Source organism: Podarcis raffonei, chromosome 5 (genome assembly GCF_027172205.1).
Source record: "Podarcis raffonei isolate rPodRaf1 chromosome 5, rPodRaf1.pri, whole genome shotgun sequence".
In the NCBI taxonomy this organism is placed as follows: Eukaryota; Metazoa; Chordata; class Lepidosauria; order Squamata; family Lacertidae; genus Podarcis; species Podarcis raffonei.
The window spans coordinates 17470001-17490171 of NC_070606.1; the positions used below are offsets into that span (position 1 = coordinate 17470001).

Here is a 20171-nt window from a genome sequence, read left to right on the forward strand (position 1 = left end):
GCTTTCCTCCTCTTTTTTTTTTATAAATATTTATTGAAATTTTCAAAAAATAAAGAAAAAACAAAAAAAACAATTAAAAACACATAAAATTTACATTCCTTACTATCAATAACCAATTTCCTTGACTTCCCCACACCTCCCCTTCTTGTATTCCAGTTCCAATTTTTAGCTCAGCAAGTTCTTGTCCCCAAACTTTACCTTATTTTCTTTAATTCATTTTAGTTAACCAATTTTAACTTATAAACCTCAGTCTTTATACATCAATACTTATTCTTAAAAATCTTTTTCTAAGGTCGACCCCAATTCCCTTCCACGAATTCCCCATTTTTATATTAGTAGCAAAACAAAATTAAAAGATACAGAGTATAATTGTACATCCTTTGGATTCCCAAAGCCCCACCCCCCCTTTCCCGGTTTCGAACCCCAGCAAATGTCCATCAGTCTATCTGCTGTCAGCCTGGTGACCTCACGTCCGAGGCTCTTAATTCTCTCTAAGCTTTCCTCCTCCTAGCCAGTCTTCTTTCTCCTTTGCTATGTGATCCCGACCACTGCAGGCATCCTAATTGTGTGGAGGCCGCACACATGGTCAGGAGCTAATGAACTGGGGTTTCTCTTCAGGCAACTGCAGACAACCTGTAGCTGCTTGAGGAAGGAGGTTTGACCTCAGAGGCAGGACAAAAACACAGTCCAAGTAAACATACCAGTGTACTCCATTCATACGTTGTCTGTCTGGCCTTTTTCTCAGTCCTTACCTGGAGATATCATGTGTTCTTATCATTGAGCTCCAATCCATGAACAGAGCTCCTCTCTGCTTGGGCAGGAGCCAAGGAAAATAATTTTGCAGTAAGATTATACCTTAAATAGGCAAACAAACAATATTCTGTTCCATGCAGCTATCTGGGGGGGAAAGTAGCCGCAGGAGCTCTGTGTTTTATTATTGGGGGACAACAGCAGCTGTTTTAAAGATGAGTACAATCACTCTCGGAGTCTGCCTGCTAACTCCTGGCCAGTGTATCTTTGTAAAGAAATAGGGTACAGTAGTACCTCAGGTTAAGTACTTAATTCGTTCCGGAGGTCTGTTCTTAACCTGAAACTGTTCTTAACCTGAAGAACCACTTTAGCTAATGGGTCCTCCTGCTGCTGCCATGCCGCCGGAGCACAATTTCTGTTCTCATTCTGAAGCAAAGTTCTTAACCCGAGGTACTGTTTCTGGGTTAGCGGAGTTTGTAACCTGAAGCGTATGTAACTTGAAGCGTATGTAACCCGAGGTACCACTGTGTTAGAAATGGCAACATGAGTCATCCACAGAATCCTGTAAAAGCCGGCCCTTAAAACTTTCAGCAATTTGAAGAAGTGGGAAGTGCAAAGCCGTCGTTTTAGGAGACAGGGAACGTCAAGTACAGAGTGAGCATGCAACCCCCAATATGTCTTGCTAAAAATAAACCCTTTGATAGCTTGAGCGAAGAATGTGAAATGCTTGCATAAGCGTGAATATCATGCTGACAATTACTAGAAATTAGTTTGAGTTTCATGATCTTGCTTAGTTTACATACCACATCTTAACATCTTCGCTATTTAAATAGACTTACGGATAGCCCATTTCCTCACTAGGAGAACGTTTGTAAAGATGCAGACAAATGCAATCAAATAACACCTGCGAGTAAGTCTAATTGAATTCATAAGTGGGGCTTCCTTCTAAGTTGCAAATCACTGAATGCTGCAAATCCCATTTTGCTTGAGAATATTCACTATATGACACTGCCCATCAGATATTCTCACCCTCTCAAACACACACATACACAAAATCCCCGAGAGCTAAAGCAAATTTGTGGGGAAGGATCTTTCCGGCTCTTAAATGTCAGTTTTTCAGGCAAGCAATCTGTTGCTAAACATCTCAGAGTTGAGATGGAAAAACAGGATGTCAACATGTGATATTTTAAATTCCAAGTGAATTGCCAGATTTAGGAATATGCTCAAACACAAACAGTGCATTTAAAAGACAAAACGGTTGCGTCTGAAATTTGCATCCTACTCAAGGAATACAAGCCCAATATGGGACTTGTTTCAGATCAACATGTGAACTTCAGCTCCCTGCAGCAATATGGATTTCTCTTGTTTCTTCACCACCACCCCACCCTAGATTTCCTTCCTTTCTCAAACTCTTCACTCAAGCTTTCACCTCTGTCCTTATTCTTCCAGACCATAACCTACTGCAACTTTCTTTTCTCAGTAACCTCCCAACTTATCACCTCCTGCTGGTTATATATCCCCGGTCCCCACTTTTCCTAGCCTCCTATGCCCCCCTTTCCATTGACTTTTATTCCTTCTCTGCCCATCTTTAGGATCTGAGCTGCTCAGCCAATGACTGCCTGCCCTGCCCCTCTTTGACGTTAGAGCAGTTCAGCCAGTCACTGCCAAAGGCGCCATTAGAAGTCCCACAAAATCTGTTCCCGCTCTGCTCTTGCACAGTGTTTTGAAACCCTCTTGCTGTTACTAAACTATAAACGAGGTATGCAGCAATTTGCCAGGTGCCCTCACTGCTGAAATCAGGGATTTGAAGTTGCACATTTGAAGGATGCACATTTTTCACTCAGGTTTTTCACTCAGAATAATGGGCGTTCCAAACTCCCGTTATTCCAGGCGCATTTTGCGACGGGGAATTTCATTAGCGTGAGCAGTTTCTGAGCTCTGGGCGCAGTACTGCTCCTAAGATTTCAGATTAAAACTGCAGAGTGGAAGGAAAGGAGGACCTTTTTCTGCCTCCCCACTTCCAGCTACTCTCTGAAGACTGGAGAAGAGACCCTCTTAAGAATATTAGGGGGGTGGGCAGGAGAAGGACTATACCATGTGAAAAATGAACATAATATTTTAGCTGCAGTTCATTCATTTTCAGCTTTGGATTCTTGTTATATATAAAAAAAGTGCATCTAGACATTCTGTTGTTGCACCCATAGCCTAGGTTTTAAGGTGCCATTTAGGTCCTAGCTCTCATATCTCGGTTTCTAACACTGATTCCAGATACGTATCTAGAAGGTCATGCCTTTGGGGGGCAAAAATCAGCCTGGCTAAAGCTTGTCTCTCTTCATATATGAATTTAAAAGATACCCTTGAAACAGCCTGCACTGGGTTTCCCCTTCTGCACAGACAGGTTGCCACATATTTGCACCGAAGCATGTCCAAATTGCAAAGAAATGGCAACTTCACAACCAACTCTCTATCTGAATGCCCTTCACAACAAACAACACGGCATGGCGCACAGCTGCGGTTGTCCGACTGCTCCCGTGCTGGAAGCATTGTGTTACCCCGCAATGCATGCACTGAATTTGCGAGTAGCTGTTTGTCAACAAGCTTAAAAGTACTTGCCTTTTGGGGGGGGGGGTTTCAGGTCCGCTGACTGCACTTGACTGTTTTAGATGATGACAACTCTTCTGGCGTTTCCTCCCAGGCTGCTGGTTACACAACAGCTCCCCTTGTCCTGCTGCATTCAGTTTATTCAAATGCTATTTTTAATTGTGTTAATTATAAACCATGATCTGTGTTCTTCCAGCGGACTCCCAAACATTTCAGAGTATCAAGCAGCTGGGGCAGCGATGGAGAGCAGCCCAGATCTGAACAGATTCTCAGCTATCAATTAGCGTCATCAGGGCACCCTGGGCTATTTGAGGGTCCCGCTCCTGCTTCCCAGGTGAGAGGATGTGGGGAAAGGAAGTGAACAGATAGCAAGGCTTGCATATTTTTTATGCCAGCAGAAACTGGGATGGTAAAGAGAGATGCTCTGTCTGCTGTCATATATTTGATTAAGAACAAAGCCACAAAGGCTTCGAAAGAGGAGACAGCTCCGTAACTGTGTGATTACTGTGGGCTCCTTGCTATGCCACATTTTATGCCAAGGATATGACTTCACAGATCCTTTATGAAGTCAGATGTAGATGGCAAATGTGTGTCATACTATGTCAAGAGAAGGGCACCGGTGCAGTGACCATCAAAGCTGAAATGGCCATTAAATAATTTTGGGGGGATAAGGGGGTCATTTGGAGTAGCTCGCTCATGTCACAATGAAAATCGTAACTGTTGCCAGCCCAACCGGTGAGGGGTCACCTTGAAATAAGTAAATAATGCCTACAGCTGTTAATATAATTAATGAGATCTTTTATAGGTCATCTATGGGCTTTCATTCCTAGAAATCGCTGGATTTATACTGACATCTGCTGGTGCAGAGAATCGTAACACCTCTGTTTTCCCACCCTATCCACCAAATGATTGTTTTCCCCTAATGGATTTTAGCTGGATTATTTCCAACCTAACAAAGTGGCACTCTAAACAAGTGATTGTTCAGAATCAGACCCTCATTTCTGTGGTGAAAGCACTTCAGGATCAAGAGAACGCATCTATACTTTTAAAGCTACCTTATTTCTTGTGTGGGAATCTAAGCGCATGCCAAAATCTCATTTAGGATTGTGGATTAATTTCAAATTTCACTAAAGTAAACTCTCACTGTATTATATATATTTCATATTGCCAATCCACTCTGTCATAGGTTCAGGGTGGGAATAACTATCTAAAAACATGACACTGTAAAACAGATTAAGTCAGGCTTCCTAAAACTCTGCCCTCCAGATGTTTTTGGCCTACAACTCCCACGATCCCTAGTTTGCAGGACCAGTGGTCACGGAAGATGGGAATTGTAGTCTCAAAACATCTGGAGGGCCAAGGTTGAGGAAGCCTGGATTAAGGTATTAGATCAAGAATGGGGTATGTGTAGCCGTCCAAATGTTGTTGGACTCCAATACCCATCAGTCTCAGCCTGCATGGCCAATTATCAGGGATGATGGAATCTGTAGTCTAGCAACATTTGCAACTTCAGCATTAAAAGATGAGTTTGCAGGAAAGGACTTGTTTATTTTTACATTTATTTTGTATTTTAAATACTGCTTGCTCAAACGTAAGACCTCTAAGTGGTTGTAGAAATTACTATACAATGTTCATGAAGTGCTACTCAAACATTGTTTTATACAAAAGCATGTACAAAAACCCTTTAAAAGCAAATTCCATTCTCATCTCATCCGTAATATGCCTTCACTTTCCTGGCTTTGGCTCATTTGATTTTGTTTTAATGTTTAAATGGTGTGTTTTCTTAATGGCCACTTCTCCATTACAGGAAACTTCTTTAGAGGATTGAATAGTTTGTGGTCCCTTTACAAATTGTATATCAGCAATCAAAAACAAACAGAAAATTTCATTTCAGTCCAGCTTTCTATTTTTATTGAAGTTAAAGTACCCCCCCCCGACTTGAACATTTTTCAAACAAAATGAGTATGGATGAAACCCAGATATCTAGCATGTGAATCTGTTGAATGCGTTGGATCTGGACCTTTGCTTGACCAGTGCAGTTTGCAAAACACAATCTGAGCCCCTTCATCTGAAACCTTGTCCAGGGTGATAAGATCTGGGGAAGAGAAGAAGCTCTTCATCTGCAACAACTGCTGCTTTTGCTTGGAGAGAGCAGGTGAACAAGCAGTAAACAGCGAGGAGGAGGAGGAGGAGGAGGAGGAGGAGGAAAGCAGAGCCGGGGAGCTCCAGGGCTTGTCAAGCTGGAGTTTGGGCCTTGGGAGATGCTCCTTGTGTGCTTCTGTAGAAAAAGTTTCTTCTCCCTCTCTGATAATCTTCTTTGACGATCACACGTAGCCAAGTAAGTTTGTCTTCCATGAACACGGTTTTAACAGTGAGTCCGTAAGTGACTGTTGAGGCCAGTTCTGGATCCACATGTCCTTCCACAGTGGGGACATAGGTTTCCCGGTGGGAGTTGATCACGGCGAGGGTTTGCCAAATGTGCCTTCCTCTTAGCATGTTTCTCCCTTTTGTGCTGAGTTCAAGCGTCTTCAGAGTCCATGACACCTTTGGTAAGTTCTCTCATTGGAGCGCTCACAGGCCAGCGTTTCTGTTATGTACTGAGTTGAATAGGATCCAAAAGGCAGCAGTCTGATTGGTCCTAGAACAATGCAGCAGTATGATTGGTTGGCAGGAACTACCCAATCATGCTCCAGATAGAAGTGAATCCACAACCTGATTGGCTTACAGTAGAATTCCGGAATTAGCCAATCATGTGCAGCCCATTGTGTAAATAATGTATATAAAGCAGATACTTTGAGGGGACATTCATTCATTCCTCCTCACCACTATGAGCTGAATAAAGAGCATGAAATCAGAGAGTCTTTAAACCTCCATTGTTGACCACCAGCATTATGCTTTCCATTTTTAAGTTCAGAATAGAGCAGTTGCTTTGGAAGATGATAATCAGGCATCTACACAACATGACCGGTCCAATAAGTTGATGTTGAAGAATCATCACTTTGACACTGGTGATCTTTGCTTCTTCCAGTACACTGGCGTTAGTTCGCCTGTCTTCCTAAGTGATGTGTAAAATTTTTCAGAGACACTGTTGATGGAACCTTTTGAGGAGCTGGAGATGGCATTTATAAGTGGTCCACATTTCACAAGCATACAGTAAGGTTGGTAGTACGATAGCTTTGTAAACAAGCATTTTGGTTTCCCTTTGAATGTCCCGGTCCTCAAACACTCTGCACTTCAATCGGGAGAAAGCTGCACTCACAGAGCCCAGACAATGCTGGATTTATCTGTGATAATACTGGGGTCAGGGCTCATCCAATGATGCCGAATGCTAGGAGAGTCAGGACAGATGGGCAGGAGTGCTTCACACAGCACATAGCTGAGATCCTTAGCCGCAGGTCGTGCAGAATATTGGCACCAAGCTGGACACGGGTAGATGCCATGGCAATGAAGCCACAGCACAGGTGACCGCAATTGTGGGCAAAGTTGTATCATGCTTGCAGGATGCAGCATCAACTTGCAAATTAGGTGGGAGACAAAATGTGGGCGGGACCTGCAGCACATCGATGCCCGTGCATATTTGACTACATGTTTGGATGGAGGCTAAGGCATTAGCCTCATTCAGGGAGCAAATGTGCTGGAAACGGTCTGGGTAGACCTAGATTAAAATTCCTTTTTCACTCACGAGGCTCGGTGGGTCATCACCAACCCCCCAGAGTAGTTGCAAAAACAGAACAGCAAAATCACCTTGTGCTCCCCTGAAGAAGGTTAAGATATTTATGTAATAAATCCTGGAGTTCTCTATTCTGCAGCCTATATTTAACTGCAACACATGACCTGTTTTTATTGCCTTTCTCCCTCTTTTTCTGCTTCTCCCTCTCTCAAAAAGGCAGTGGTGATGGCATAACCATTCTATGGCCTTTTAAAGGTGTGTGGGACAGGGACGGTTACTGGTTTGCTTTTGCTTGGATCATGTATTTTGTGTTCTCATTTTGTATGTTTCTGTTGTGAACCACCAGGTGATCTTCAGATGAAGGGTGGTATACAAATTAGGGTTGCCGCACGTCCTCTTTTTCCAGGACATGTCCTCTTTTTCAGTGGTAAAATTTCTGTCCAGATGGATTTTTTGAATTTTTCAAAATGTCCGGGGTGGTGGTGTGGGAGCAGACTACTTTTTGTGTTGCATATGCAGTAATAGACAGCCAAGTGCAAAACATAGACATACTGTGTGAATTTTGCATGATGCAGGAAAGGACCATGTCCTTTTTTTGGTATTATTTGAAGGGACATTGTAGAATGCACCTGCTCTCTCCCTCCCTCCCTCCTCGCCCCCTGCCCCAGGTGCCAGCAAATGTGTCCTCTTTTTCACTCTTCAAAATATGGGATCCCTAAATAACCAGTGTGATCCCACTCAAGTCCAGCAAACCAATGTTGTACTCTATCGAGGAGCCATCATTTATCATGCATACCTAGAAGTGCAGGACACTGGCCATCTAGCGTGTTGTGTGGGATTGAAGTAAAAGCTTTGCAGTTTTGAAGTAGTTATTCCAAATTGAGCGTTGGTGCTGCATCATTGCCTGTCTTTATAGGGCTTGCATGACTATGTTTTCCTCAGAGTGCCAAGGCACCTCTCTTCTCATTATTTAATCTGATGTCCAGGGCTCGTAGCTGGATGAGGAACCCTGTGTTTGGGCAGATCCCTCGGTTTGAATCCACCGATTTTAAGGCCTCCACGAGTGTCAGGTTTTCATGGATCATCAAATAAGCCAGCACTAAAGTGGCTGAGCGGCTTAACCCCATGGCACAGTGGACAAATACCTTGCCTGCAGAGAAATAACAAAAGAACAGCATTTAACTGATGTGGAACATAGAAGGTTAAGACCAGCGCTTCCCTCCCCACCCCACCCCAGCCGGAACTCATTGCAACTCAGTTCTGGCTCCTCTCAGGTGAGTGCCATTGCCATTATAAGAGAACAAGGAAGGTGTTCATTGTGAGTTCTAGCACCTCTTTTTCTAGAAACATAGCATTGTTTAAGACATTCAAGCTTCAGGGCTCCCAAAATTTGGTCCAACACGGATAAGGCCGCTCCACTTCTGGGTGGGGCGGTGCTGTGGACAGGCCACATGGCCTCCACACACAGCAGAGGTTGGGCCACGCCCCTGTCTCATCAGGGAGACCCCGGCCGCATCACGACCCCCGGCCGGCCAATCCGGTCAGCTGGGGGGCGTGACTTACCCCTTTTTAAGCAGCTGCGCAGCCGGGGTGTAGGAATAACAGAGGATGACAGGAGGTTGGATGCAGGTGAGCGGTGCAGGAGCAAGCTGGCAAGCATGCTCCAAGCAGGCTGCTGCCTAGCTGTGCAGAGGCTCCTTTTATTAACAGAAGTCAACAATTGGAAACAGCAGTGAAACCACTCTGAACATGACGCAGTTCCATCTAAGCACATTTCCAGCGTTATCAAATAGACGTGTTAGCAGGTGTTTCCCTAAAATGTTCCCCAGTACTTGATTTCATCTGCGTCCCTGGTCATGCTCCAGCCAAGCGTTATGTCTAGTTACCAAATCTGTGAGAGGACAAATGGTCAGGGGGAAAACCCTGTTTGCTAGCCAAGAGGCCACAAGTTTGTGGAGCATGGGTGCAAGGCTCCTTGGCACGCTGTGGCATGCCGGGTGTGAGGCATGTCTCAGCACAGGCAGAGCCTTACTCCCACACAGGGGATCTCCCTTCTGGTTCGCCCTCTTTTCATGTGTTCATCACATTGGCCTTGCTATGGATTTCGGTTGGTCGCCGTTGAGGGGCCTGGTAGGAATTTTTCCACTTGGCAAATTGGCACGGGCCATTTGGTTTTCGCCTACCTCGTAGCAATCGTCACAACTTTTGTAAGGTTTGGCAGTTAGGCATTGGTAAAGCCTGGTTTGGGGGAGGGGAGGTGTGGCCATCACCTGCCCCTCCATTTTAAAGGATAGTGCGTTAAAGGAATCCAGGGGGTCATGGTTCCTGTCCGAAGCCCGGGTGGAGGCTAGGGCCATGGCACGACCTTCCAGTAATCCTGGGGGAGCTCCAAATCGGTGTACATAAACAGGGCTCCCCTACTGGTGGTTTAACCCTTGTGAGACTTCCTGTATGGTGGGCGGGAGTCAGATATAGTCGGTTCAATTCCAATGCCTAAGCCAATACCACTCACATTCTGTAACCAATAAAGTTGTGGTCTAAATTTTGCTCATTAACCTCATACAGTATACGGTGTCCATATGCAATTATTCAACATAAAGGGGGAGGCCTTGAGGCCTTGACATGCAGTAGTAACTGTGGGAAGGATTTCTCTCCCTGAAGGTACACCCGTCTGAAGATACCCTGGAAAACCATTGAAGAGTCCATGATGGAGGCAGAATGAGACTCTATACAACACCCAGGGCCAATGATGAGATGCAGTTCCTTCTGCTAATTCTATGTACTGGTGGTGAGCTTAAAAGCCCTGCATTGGGTTATCATAAAAAGACATCTACAATGAGACACGAGTTACACATGTTTATGTAAAGTCAGCATTGGCCAATGAGAAGGTAAAGATCAAGGTAAAGGACGCCTGGACAGTTAAGTCCAGTCAAAGTCCAGTCAAAGGTGACTATGGGTTGCGGTGCTCATCTTGCTTCAGGCCGAGGGAGCCGGCATTTGTCAACAGACAGTTTTCTCGGTCATGTGGCCAGCATGACTAAACTGCTTCTGGTGCAACGGAACACTGTGACGGAAACCAGAGCGCACGGAAACGCTGTTTACCTTCTTGCCACAGCGATACGTATTTATCTACTTGCACTGGCGTGCTTTCGAACTGCTGGGACAGAGCAATGGGAGCTCACCCCATCCTGTGGATTTGAACCGCCAACCTTCTGATCGGCAAGCCCAAGAGGCTCAGTGGTTTAGACCACAGCGCCACCCGCATCCCTACAACGAGATGCTTGAGTTATGCATGTTTATGTACAACTTTGGCCAGTGAGAAGATAGGTGGTTAATCAACTTTTAAAATTATCAGACTGATTGATATAGCCCAATAACTTTTTATATAGGATTTGGGAGATGGGAATAGCTTCCTGCTTTTTTCCAAACTGGCCCTGCTTCTGCACCTTCAACTTCGGCCAGACACGGAGAAATTAATCAAGCAACGCTTTCCATGCCACTATCACTACCCTAGGAAAAGTTTCACCTGCTCCAGTGCTAAGCTGCCATCAAACACATAGGAAGAGGTTCCTCAAAGAGTGACAACCCCACATGTGCCACTCCTCCTCCTTTCCTGGAGATCTAGTATGGGGAAGCCCATCCCTGAGCAAGAAAGACCAATTAAGCAAAGCATCCTTAAGTAGCTTTAAGCCCCTTGCTAAATGCGGCAAGATTAAAGGGAACAGCAGCAGCTTTGGGCCCACGCAGCTGGCAACCCAGTGCCTCTTTCTCCTCCCGCTATCTCCCTCTTACCTCCTGTAGCCTTCAAGGCATTGTGGATGAAATTCGCAGCATCCTGGAAGAAGACGCTGATATCAAACGAGGTGTCGTCAAACGCCTGCACCCCGTAGTACACGACTGGCAGATCTCTGTAATATCGAGCGCCTGTGTTGATGTTGTATGGCCCGTCTGCTGCGTTGAGGATGTGGGTGATGCCGAGGCTCTGCAGAATGGCTTTGCTTCGAGCTGCCCATCTGTCAAAAGATGATAAAGGGTTGCTGCGGCTGTGGCTGCTCCTGTTCCGTGTTGACATGGGCTTATTTAAGAGGCCTCTTGAGCCTCAAGGAAGCAAGAAGCAATGAGCACCTGCGTCTCATCTCTAATTCATAGCACAGTCCCTGTTTACCGGACCATGGCTCGTTACAACCTGCTCTGTCAGGCAGAATCAGTTTTAGGGCTTCCCTCCCTTGCCATGCAGTTGGAGGAATAATTTCTGTTCTCCCTCTTTCTTTTGGACTACAGGTCTCTCTGTGTTACGTTCACAATTCAAGGTGTTGGTGCTGAACTTTAAAGCCCTAAATGGCCTTGGCCCAGTATACATGAAGGAGCGTCTCCACCCCTATCGTTCAGCCCGGACACTGAGGTCCAGCTCTGAGGGCCTTCTGGCAGTTCCCTCACTGCAAGAAGTATAATTCCAGATTTGGGAGACCAAAGCCACCTTCCTTAGTTGGAAGTTGCATTTTATGTAGTGATATTTTTGGTGGCTTTGTACCCCACAGGCACAATCTAAATAGTTGATTTATTTTTTAGAAGTAAGATTTGGGAATATGTATTGGTAATCCTCTAAGAATGTATAAAAGCTTTGGAACAATATTCATTTTGAGGACATTAACCTTTCCCCAAAAGGGAAAGGTTTAGAGGTCCCCACCTTTCAATAGCAAAAGAAATCTCATTTATAATTTGATTGAAATTTAATTTTACAATTTGGTCTATATCTGATGAAATCATTATACCCAAGTATTTAATAAAGTCTTTGCACATCTGAAATTGATGGTTTCTATACAATGTAGCCCTTGGCCCAATTGGTAAAATTGGGCCAAATTGACTGGGAAAACTGTGTGGGGTATAAATATATTATTATTACTACTATTACTATTACTATTACTATTACTATTAAAAGGTAAAGGTAAAGGTACCCCTGCCCGTACGGGCCAGTCTTGACAGACTCTGGGGTTCTGCGCCCATCTTACTCTTTAGGCCGGGAGCCAGCGCTGTCCGCAGACACTTCCGGGTCACGTGGCCAGCGTGACAAGCTGCATCTGGCGAGCCAGCGCAGCACACGGAACGCCGTTTACCTTCCCGCTGGTAAGCGGTCCCTATTTATCTACTTGCACCCGGGGGTGCTTTCGAACTGCTAGGTTGGCAGGCGCTGGGACCGAGCAGCGGGAGCGCACCCCGCTGCGGGGATTCGAACCGCCGACCTTTCGATCGGCAAGCCCTAGGCGCTGAGGCTTTTACCCACAGCGCCACCCGCGTCCCATTACTATTACTATTACGTCCTATTACTATTACATTGCCCTTACTCGCCTCATACCCTCCAACATTTGTCCATTGAAAATAGGGACATCCTAAGGAAAAGTGAAACATTCCAGGGTCAAATCAGAAACCGGGGTGGCTTCTGTAAATCTGGGACTGTCCCTGGAAAATAGGGACTCTTGGGAGGGCTACTTTCCCTTTTCACCCAGGGCCGCCCCACCCATGAGGAAAGGCATAGGCGCCAACTCTGAGGCGCCCAGGTCCCTACAGCCCCCCTAATACAGTAAAATATTTGAGGCCAACAGGGGCAGATTTAGGGGTGCACAAAGGGTGCTCAGGCACTGAGTTTGCTGGATTTGGGGAAGGAGGCATGAGGGTTCGGACAGGGTCCTAGAGTCCTCTCACCTGCTTCCCAAAGGACATGTATGTGTCTGCGACAGAGAGCAAAAGAGGTTTTCCTTGGCAGTGGAGGGACTATGTATGTGTGTGCAAACAAACTGGGATCTGAACATTTAAATTCCACAAAATGTAATAGTTTTATGTAAAGTAATTTTACAGTGGTACCTCGGGTTGCAAACACCTTGGGCTACAAACACTTTGGGTTACAGACTCCGCTAACCTGGAAGTAGGACCTTGAGTTAAGAACTTTACCTCAGGATGAGAACAGAAATCGTGCAGCGGCAGCGGGAGGCCCCATTAGCTAAAGTGGTACCTCAGGTTAAGAACCGTTTCAGGTTAAGAACGGACCTCCGGAACGGATTAAGTTCATAACCAGAGGTACCACTGTATATTTTAATTGTATTTGATTGTAATATTATATTTTAGTTGTACTTAGGTTGATCTGTGTTTTTCCCTTTTCAAATGAGCATTTAAAGGTTATATCGGTTTTAATTTGTCCATATTTCTGATAGAAAGTTGGTTTACAGAACCAGTTTATACTAGTCTATTTTGTGGGATTTGGATGTTGAGATCCCAATTTGTTTGCTGCTATTTTATATTGATTTTTAATCTTCTGCTCTCCTTATGACTGCTAAGTAACAAAATGCAATCCTTCCGTTTCCTTACGCGTCTCCAAGGTAGAGGTTTGGCCACACTTGATCCACATGGTTGTCGGATCCTCCTCTGCTCCAAACTAGCCTCTGCAATTCAGAAAGTGCTGGTGTCTCATAACGGCTTCGACTTTCCGAGTTTTGATTCATGGAGGAGCCGTTTCCAGCATGGCTCATACCTGCTTTTGTGCTTTCATGAGCTTCAGATGTAACTAAAATGGCCTTTGGGAAATGAGAGAGAGACGGGGGGTTAAAAACTTTGTTTAAAACCAAGGTTCCCACGGGGGGGGTGCGTTTATTTTTAAGGGGGGCAATTTGGAAGCTTGTTTATACCAAGTTAATGGCCTTTTAGGCTTCCTCCACATGAATAGGAGCCTGTCTTCAAGGGCAGTCCCCGGTAGAGTGTATTCCAGTAGTCCAAGCAGGAAAAGAGCATGGACACCTGAGGTCAGGCAAGCTGGTTCAGAAATGGCTGTGGTTGGTCAATTAGCCTATTTTTTTTTTAATAATATTTTTATTAAGCAATTTTTATATTCATACAAACAAAACATACATAAACAAACAATGGACAAAAAACAAAACAAGAAACAAGTACCATTTCATGTCCTAATTTCTTAAACCTTTCTTCTTCGACTTCCTCATGCCTCCCGTTTCTGTATTCCAAATTCTAATCAATTGTTCAGCAAATCTTCCCTTATTTTACTGTAAATTTAAGCTAATCATCTTTATTCTCCTTGTCTTAACCATTACTGATAGTAACCATTTACTTTAGTCCAACATCATTCTAACTGTCATTGATTTTGTAATATTTCTTTAAATAGTCCTTAAACTTTTTCCATTCTTCTTCCGCCGCTTCTTTTCCCTGGTTTCGGATTCTGCTCGTCATTTCTGCCAAGCCCATGTAGTCCATCACCTTCATCTGCCATTCTTCCAGTGTGGGTAAATCTTGCGTCTTCCAGTACTTCGCAATGAGTATTCTAGCTGCTGTTGTGGCGTACATAAAGAAAGTTATGTCTGTCTTTGACACCCCCTGGCCGACAATACCCAAGAGAAAGGCCTCTGGTTTCTTGGGGAAAGTATATTTAAATACCTTTTTCAGTTCATTATAGATCATTTCCCAGAATGCCTTAATCTTCGGGCACGTCCACCAGAGGTGAAAGAATGTACCTTCCTTTTCCTTACATTTCCAACATTTATTGTCAGGCAAATGGTAAATCTTTGCAAGCTTGACTGGGGTTATGTACCACCTATAGATCATTTTCATAATATTCTCTCTTAGGGCATTACATGCCGTAAATTTCATCCCGGTGGTCCACAACTTTTCCCAATCAGCAAACAAAATATTATGACCAATGTCCTGAGCCCATTTAATCATAGCTGATTTAACTGTTTCATCTTGTGTATTCCATTTCAGCAGAAGATTATACATTTTTGACAAATTCTTAGTACTGGATTCTAACAATTCAGTCTCCAATTTTGATTTTTCCACCTGGAAACCAATTTTACTGTCCAATTTAAATACTTCATTTATTTGGTGATAATGCAACCAATCTCTCACCTTCCCTTTTAGTTTCTCAAAACTCTGCAATCTCAGTTTGTCCCCTTCCTTTTCCAGAATTTCCCAATATCTTGGCCATTTCGACTCCATATTTAACTTTTTAACTGCCTTAGCTTCCATTGGCGACAACCACCTAGGAGTTTTATTTTCCAGCAAATCTTTATATCTGACCCAGACATTTAATAGTGCTTTTCTGACAATATGGTTTTTAAAACTTTTGTGCGCTTTAACCTTGTCATACCACAGATATGCATGCCACCCAAAAATATTGTTAAAACCTTCCAAATCCAAAATGTCTGTGTTTTCAAGAAGCAGCCAATCTTTTAGCCGGCAGAAAGCTGCCGCTTCATAGTACAATTTAAAGTCTGGCAGGGCAAACCCCCCTCTTTCCTTTGAATCCGTTAATATCTTAAATTTTATTCTGGGCTTCTTGCCCTGCCAGACAAATTTAGATATATCTTTCTGCCACTTCTTGAAACAATCCATTTTATCCATTATTTGTAATGCTTGAAACAAAAACAACATTCTTGGCAATACATTCATTTTTATAACTGCAATTCGGCCTAACAAGGAAAGCTTCAAGTTTGACCAAATCTCCAGATCTTTTTTCACTTCTGTCCAAGTTTTTTCATAATTGTCTTTAAATAAATTCACATTCTTAGCTGTCATATTCACACCCAGGTATTTCACTTTTTTAACCACAGTCAACCCCGTCTCATTCTGAAACCCAGCAGTCCGACCCCCAGGTAGAGGAGCAGCAGTAAACAGTTCAATTTCTTTTAAAACAGGCAGGAAATCTCTTTAAAGTCTTCTTCCCCCCCCCTCCTGCCTTCTGGGGAGGGAGTTCTTTACTTGGTGTTGGATTTCTTAGCTCGCAAATTCTCCTGTCAAAAGTTACAGCTTGAATGCCTTTCGCTTTAATCTTGCTGCAGAACGGAAAGCAGACTTCCTTTTTAGTGCTTGTCCGTCTCGGTGCCCAATTTCTTTAATTTTAGCGTCCAATTTTAATGTAAGCTCAATCCTACTCACGGAAAGTTGCTCTTTTTAAATCCAAATTCTCGGGAAGAAGTCAGCGCTCTCCGCTAATGGCGACGCGGCTTCGCTTCGCAGGCTGGGTGAAAGCGACTCTCAGCACCGCTCCACACACCCTCCGCTGATCTTTAGCCTTTAAAAAGGCTATTTCACAACGTCGGGGGGGCGCAAAGGTGCCCGCCGAGTCTCCAGTTCACAGGCTACGCGCCTGTGATTTTTGAGGGTCCCCGCTCCGCCGTAGCTGACAGGACCCGAACCCACGAAGCAGATCTCTCCCGGAGCTCCGGGAGAAATCCGCCATTAAGCGCTGGCGCTAACCCGGAAGTCCCAATTAGCCTATTTTTTAATAATAATAATATTATTACAGTGGTACTTCGGGTTAAGTACTTAATTTGTTCCGGAGGTCCGTTCTTAACCTGAAACTGTTCTTAACCTGAAGCACCACTTTAGCTAATGGGGCCTCCTGCTGCTGCCGCGCCGCCAAAGCCCAATTTCTGTTCTCATCCTGAAGCAAAGTTCTTAACCTGAGGTAATATTTCTGGGTTAGCGGAGTCTGTAACCTGAAGCGTATGTAACCTGAAGTGTATGTAACCCGAGGTACCACTGTAATAATAATAATAATAATAATAATAATAATAATAATATATTCAAAAGTTACAATACAGCTTTGTCCACTGCCATAATTACCACAGAATGATCACTCCAATTCTCAATCCCATTTCACTGTCGGCTCGCTGAATATCCTCAATAGGAACCCAACTGGCATAAGTTGGCCATGAAGCACTCCTAGCTACAGAAAAGTGAAAAGTTTGAATCCAGGTGTGCTCCCAGATTATGAACTGGTTTCTTTGAGGGGAGCACAACCTCTCTCAGAGTAGGATGTGCACCTAAATTCTCAGACACATGAACCACCCACTCACAGCACTTCTGCCCTATCTGGGTTCAGCCTCTGTTTATTGAGCCCTCTAGTCATTCCACCACTGCCCAAGGCACCTGTGCAACACCTTCACGGCCTCTTCTGTTTCCAGTGGAATGGAGAGATAGGCCTGCGTATTGACAGCATGCTGATGACACCATGCTTCAAATCCCTAGATGGCAGCTCCCAACACTTTGATACAGACATTAAATAGCATAGGAAACAGAGTGGACCTTTGTGGGACCCCACAGCCCAAAAGCCATGAGCCAAGCAATGACCCCCTGAGAGTGACGATGCAGGTAGGAGCAGAACCGTTTTATTAAGCGCCATTGACTACCAGTTCCTCCAGTCACTCCAGAGGAACACCATGGTCAATGGTGTGTCTTCTTGAGAGGGCAAGAAGAATCAACAAGATCACACACACCCCTGTCTCTCTCCCTATAGAGATTATCAATCCGGGAGACCAAGGCCATTACTGGGCCTGATACCAGGCTGGAAGAGACCTAGATTCTCTCCAAGCATACCTGCAGCTGACTTTCTACAACCATGAAAGCAATATTAGAGACTGGACGGTAGTTTCCCAAAACCTCTGGATCCAGAGAGGACCTCTTTGAGAGGGAGTGTACCACTGCCTCTTTCAAGGTGGTGGGCATAGCTCCCTTCTTGTTACCGTTGTACCTCTTTGTGACTTAATATTCTGTCTTCTTTCTGCAAGTTCCTTGGACTCTCTTCGGGGCTTCCTTGTGTTCACTGTGAGTGATGTGTTCCCGGCCTTCCTCCTCCTCCTCGCTCTGTTTCTTTTCTTAGTCACCGATGTCCAACACGGGGATAAACAGCGCGCCTCCTCTGCGAGCTTGTGGATTAAGTTGCTGATACTCTGTTATTTTAAGTGCTTGCGGTTTTAAGCCTCGCTTCAAGCAGCGTGGGCCGCTTTGCATCCTGTAATTGGAGGAGAAAGAGGGAAAGAATACCTTCTGGGTAACTGCAGGAGTTTCAGGGTGAGATTACACCAGCTGCGGGCGACTGAAGATTATGAAAATTCAACCCGGTATGAGGCCTGTGGGAGAGGTGCTCCCCGGGGCTTCCTATCCGTAGACAGAGCAGGATTGGGCCAGCCTCTCAGCATCCTATCGTTGAGTTAGGAAAATAATTTCAGCAAGTATTTCATGGCATTGCAGAAGGTTAAAAGATAAAGGTAAAGGTACCCTGCCCGTACGGGCTAGTCGTGTCCGACTCTAGGGTTGTGCGCCCATCTCACTTAAGAGGCCGGGGGCCAGTGCTGTCCGGAGACACTTCCGGGTCACGTGGCCAGCGTGACGAAGCTGCTCTGGCAAGCCAGCACCAGCGCCGCACACGGAAACGCCGTTTACCTTCCCGCTATAAAGCGGTACCTATTTATCTACTTGCACTTAAGGGTGCTTTCAAACTGCTAGGTGGGGCCGAAAGACTGGAGTTCACTCCGCCGCGGGGATTCGAACCCCCAACCATACGATCGGCAAGTCCTAGGCACTGAGGTTTTACCCACAGCGCCACCCGCGTCCCCGGTTAAAAGATAGCTCCTTGCAAAATGGCCTTCTGCACTGCTACTAAAATACAAAGGCTATTAACAGCACTGGTGAGCAGAAAAAGTGGATCGCTGATGCCAGATTACCTTTTGCAGTATGATTTGTGTGCGTTTGTGCATCTTGTCTCAAGCGTGCGTACGTACCAAATGTTGTGATCCACCCATAACATGTAGGATGCTGGTGGCGCTGTGGTCTAAACCACTGAGCCTCTTGGGCTTGCCGATTGGAAGGTTGGTGGTTCGAATCCCTGCAACGGGGTGAGCTCCCGTTGTTCTGTCCCAGCTCCTGCCGACCTAGCAGTTTGAAAGCACACCAGTGCAAGTAGATAAATAGGTACTGCTGCAGCAGGAAGGTAAACAGCATTTCTGTGCACTCTGGTGTCCGTCACGGTGTCCCGTTGTGTCAGAAGCAGTTTAGTCATGCTGGCCACATGACCCGGAAAGCTGTCTGTGGACAAAAGCCGGCTCCCTTGGCCTGAAAGCGAGATGAACACCGCACCCCATAGTCGCCTTGGACTGGACTTAACCATCCAGGGGTCCTTTACCTTTTTTTAATAAAAAAACTTAACTATTAAAGTAAAGGTAAAGGGACCCCTGACCATTAGGTACAGTCGTGACTGACTCTGGGGTTGCAGTGCTCATCTCGCTTTATTGGCCGAGGGACCCGGTGTACAGCTTCCGGGTCATGTGGCCAGCATGACTAAGCCGCTTCTGGCAAACCAGAGCAGCGCACAGAAATGCCGTTTACCTTCCCGCCGGAGCGGTACCTATTTATCTACTTGCACTGTTGTGCTTTTGAACTGCTAGGTTGGCAGGAGCAGGGACCGAGCAACGGGAGCTCACCCTGTCACGGGGATTTGAACCGCCAACCTTCTGATCAGCAAGTCCTAGGCTCTGTGGTTTAACCCACAGCGCCACCCGTGTCCCTTGAGGAAAGTTGTCACTCGAGTGAGCTTCAAGGAAGCAGCTTGCTAGTCTAGTCTTCCTAAGCATCACCCAATGTCTGAAGAGTGTGAATCCTTAACAAGCCAACCCCTGGTCTTCAGTGATAAATTTTTCCTCCTACATGCGGCCATCTTGACCTGTGTTCTCCTGGCAAGTCACTTATGGTTGAGCACAGTGAAGTCTAACTACTTGGCCTGGACTGATCGAAAGCATATGGCAAGGGTACTTATCAGAATGGTAAATTAGACCACTACAAATATCCCCGAAGCGGGGCTGAGGCAGGGAAAGAGTGGCTTTCCCTAAATCTTGCCTAATTGACTAGAGATTTAAACCAGGTCCCCCAGTCCACACTCTTAAAGGAGACAGACTTACTGCGTCATGCGCTGAGCTGTTCGAGACCATCTCAAATTTGACGGCCTCTTCTCTCTGCCCCCTCCCCTCCATCCCATAAGGCTTTGCCAGTGCCTTGTCATTGCCTAAAAATATTTCATTTTACAAGGCAGCCCTGGAGAACAGTTGCTAGAGATTGCATTTTGGCCACTAGATGTTGCTCTGCAACCACATAAGAAATGAGAGGAAGCAATAACCGAAATGGCTGCTCTCTCATACAATGATAATTCCTCAATTTCAACACTGATAGCATGGCCTTCCTTGTTCAGTGTCCCTGTTCATTGTTAATATGTAGGTAAGAGCAACAGAGTTCTGAAAATTAGAATTACGGTACCCGACTAAAGATAGAATTCTGTGGGTCCTGGACATTCTTGAACTTTCATTTGCTGTGAAGCCCATTC

General features: G+C 45.2%; 1 protein-coding gene and 1 long non-coding RNA gene across 4 annotated transcripts; one reads left to right on the top strand and one right to left on the bottom strand.

Moving 5' to 3' along the window:
- The first annotated feature begins 5548 nt into the window (after positions 1–5548).
- Positions 5549–10781, top strand: LOC128413715 (uncharacterized). Its single transcript, XR_008330411.1, has 3 exons — positions 5549–5689; positions 8008–8295; positions 9683–10781. It is a non-coding gene; the product is annotated as an uncharacterized LOC128413715 (long non-coding RNA).
- Positions 7668–19827, bottom strand: LOC128413713 (dual specificity protein phosphatase 13-like). Of its 3 annotated transcripts, none has more exons than XM_053388088.1 (5): positions 19753–19827; positions 17843–17998; positions 13382–13587; positions 10814–11034; positions 7668–8171 (listed from the first exon to the last, which is right to left on the bottom strand). In XM_053388088.1, the coding sequence occupies exons 3-5, from the start codon at positions 13540–13542 to the stop codon at positions 7960–7962; spliced, it is 594 nt and encodes a 197-aa protein (XP_053244063.1). In that variant the 5' UTR covers positions 13543–13587; positions 17843–17998; positions 19753–19827; the 3' UTR covers positions 7668–7959. The 3 variants fall into 3 exon arrangements, with proteins under 3 accessions (XP_053244063.1, XP_053244062.1, XP_053244064.1); XM_053388087.1 differs by lacking the exon at positions 17843–17998 and adding an exon at positions 17550–17810 and having other exon boundaries at positions 19753–19812; XM_053388089.1 differs by lacking the exons at positions 17843–17998; positions 19753–19827 and adding an exon at positions 13699–13806.
- Positions 19828–20171: the final 344 nt, after the last annotated feature.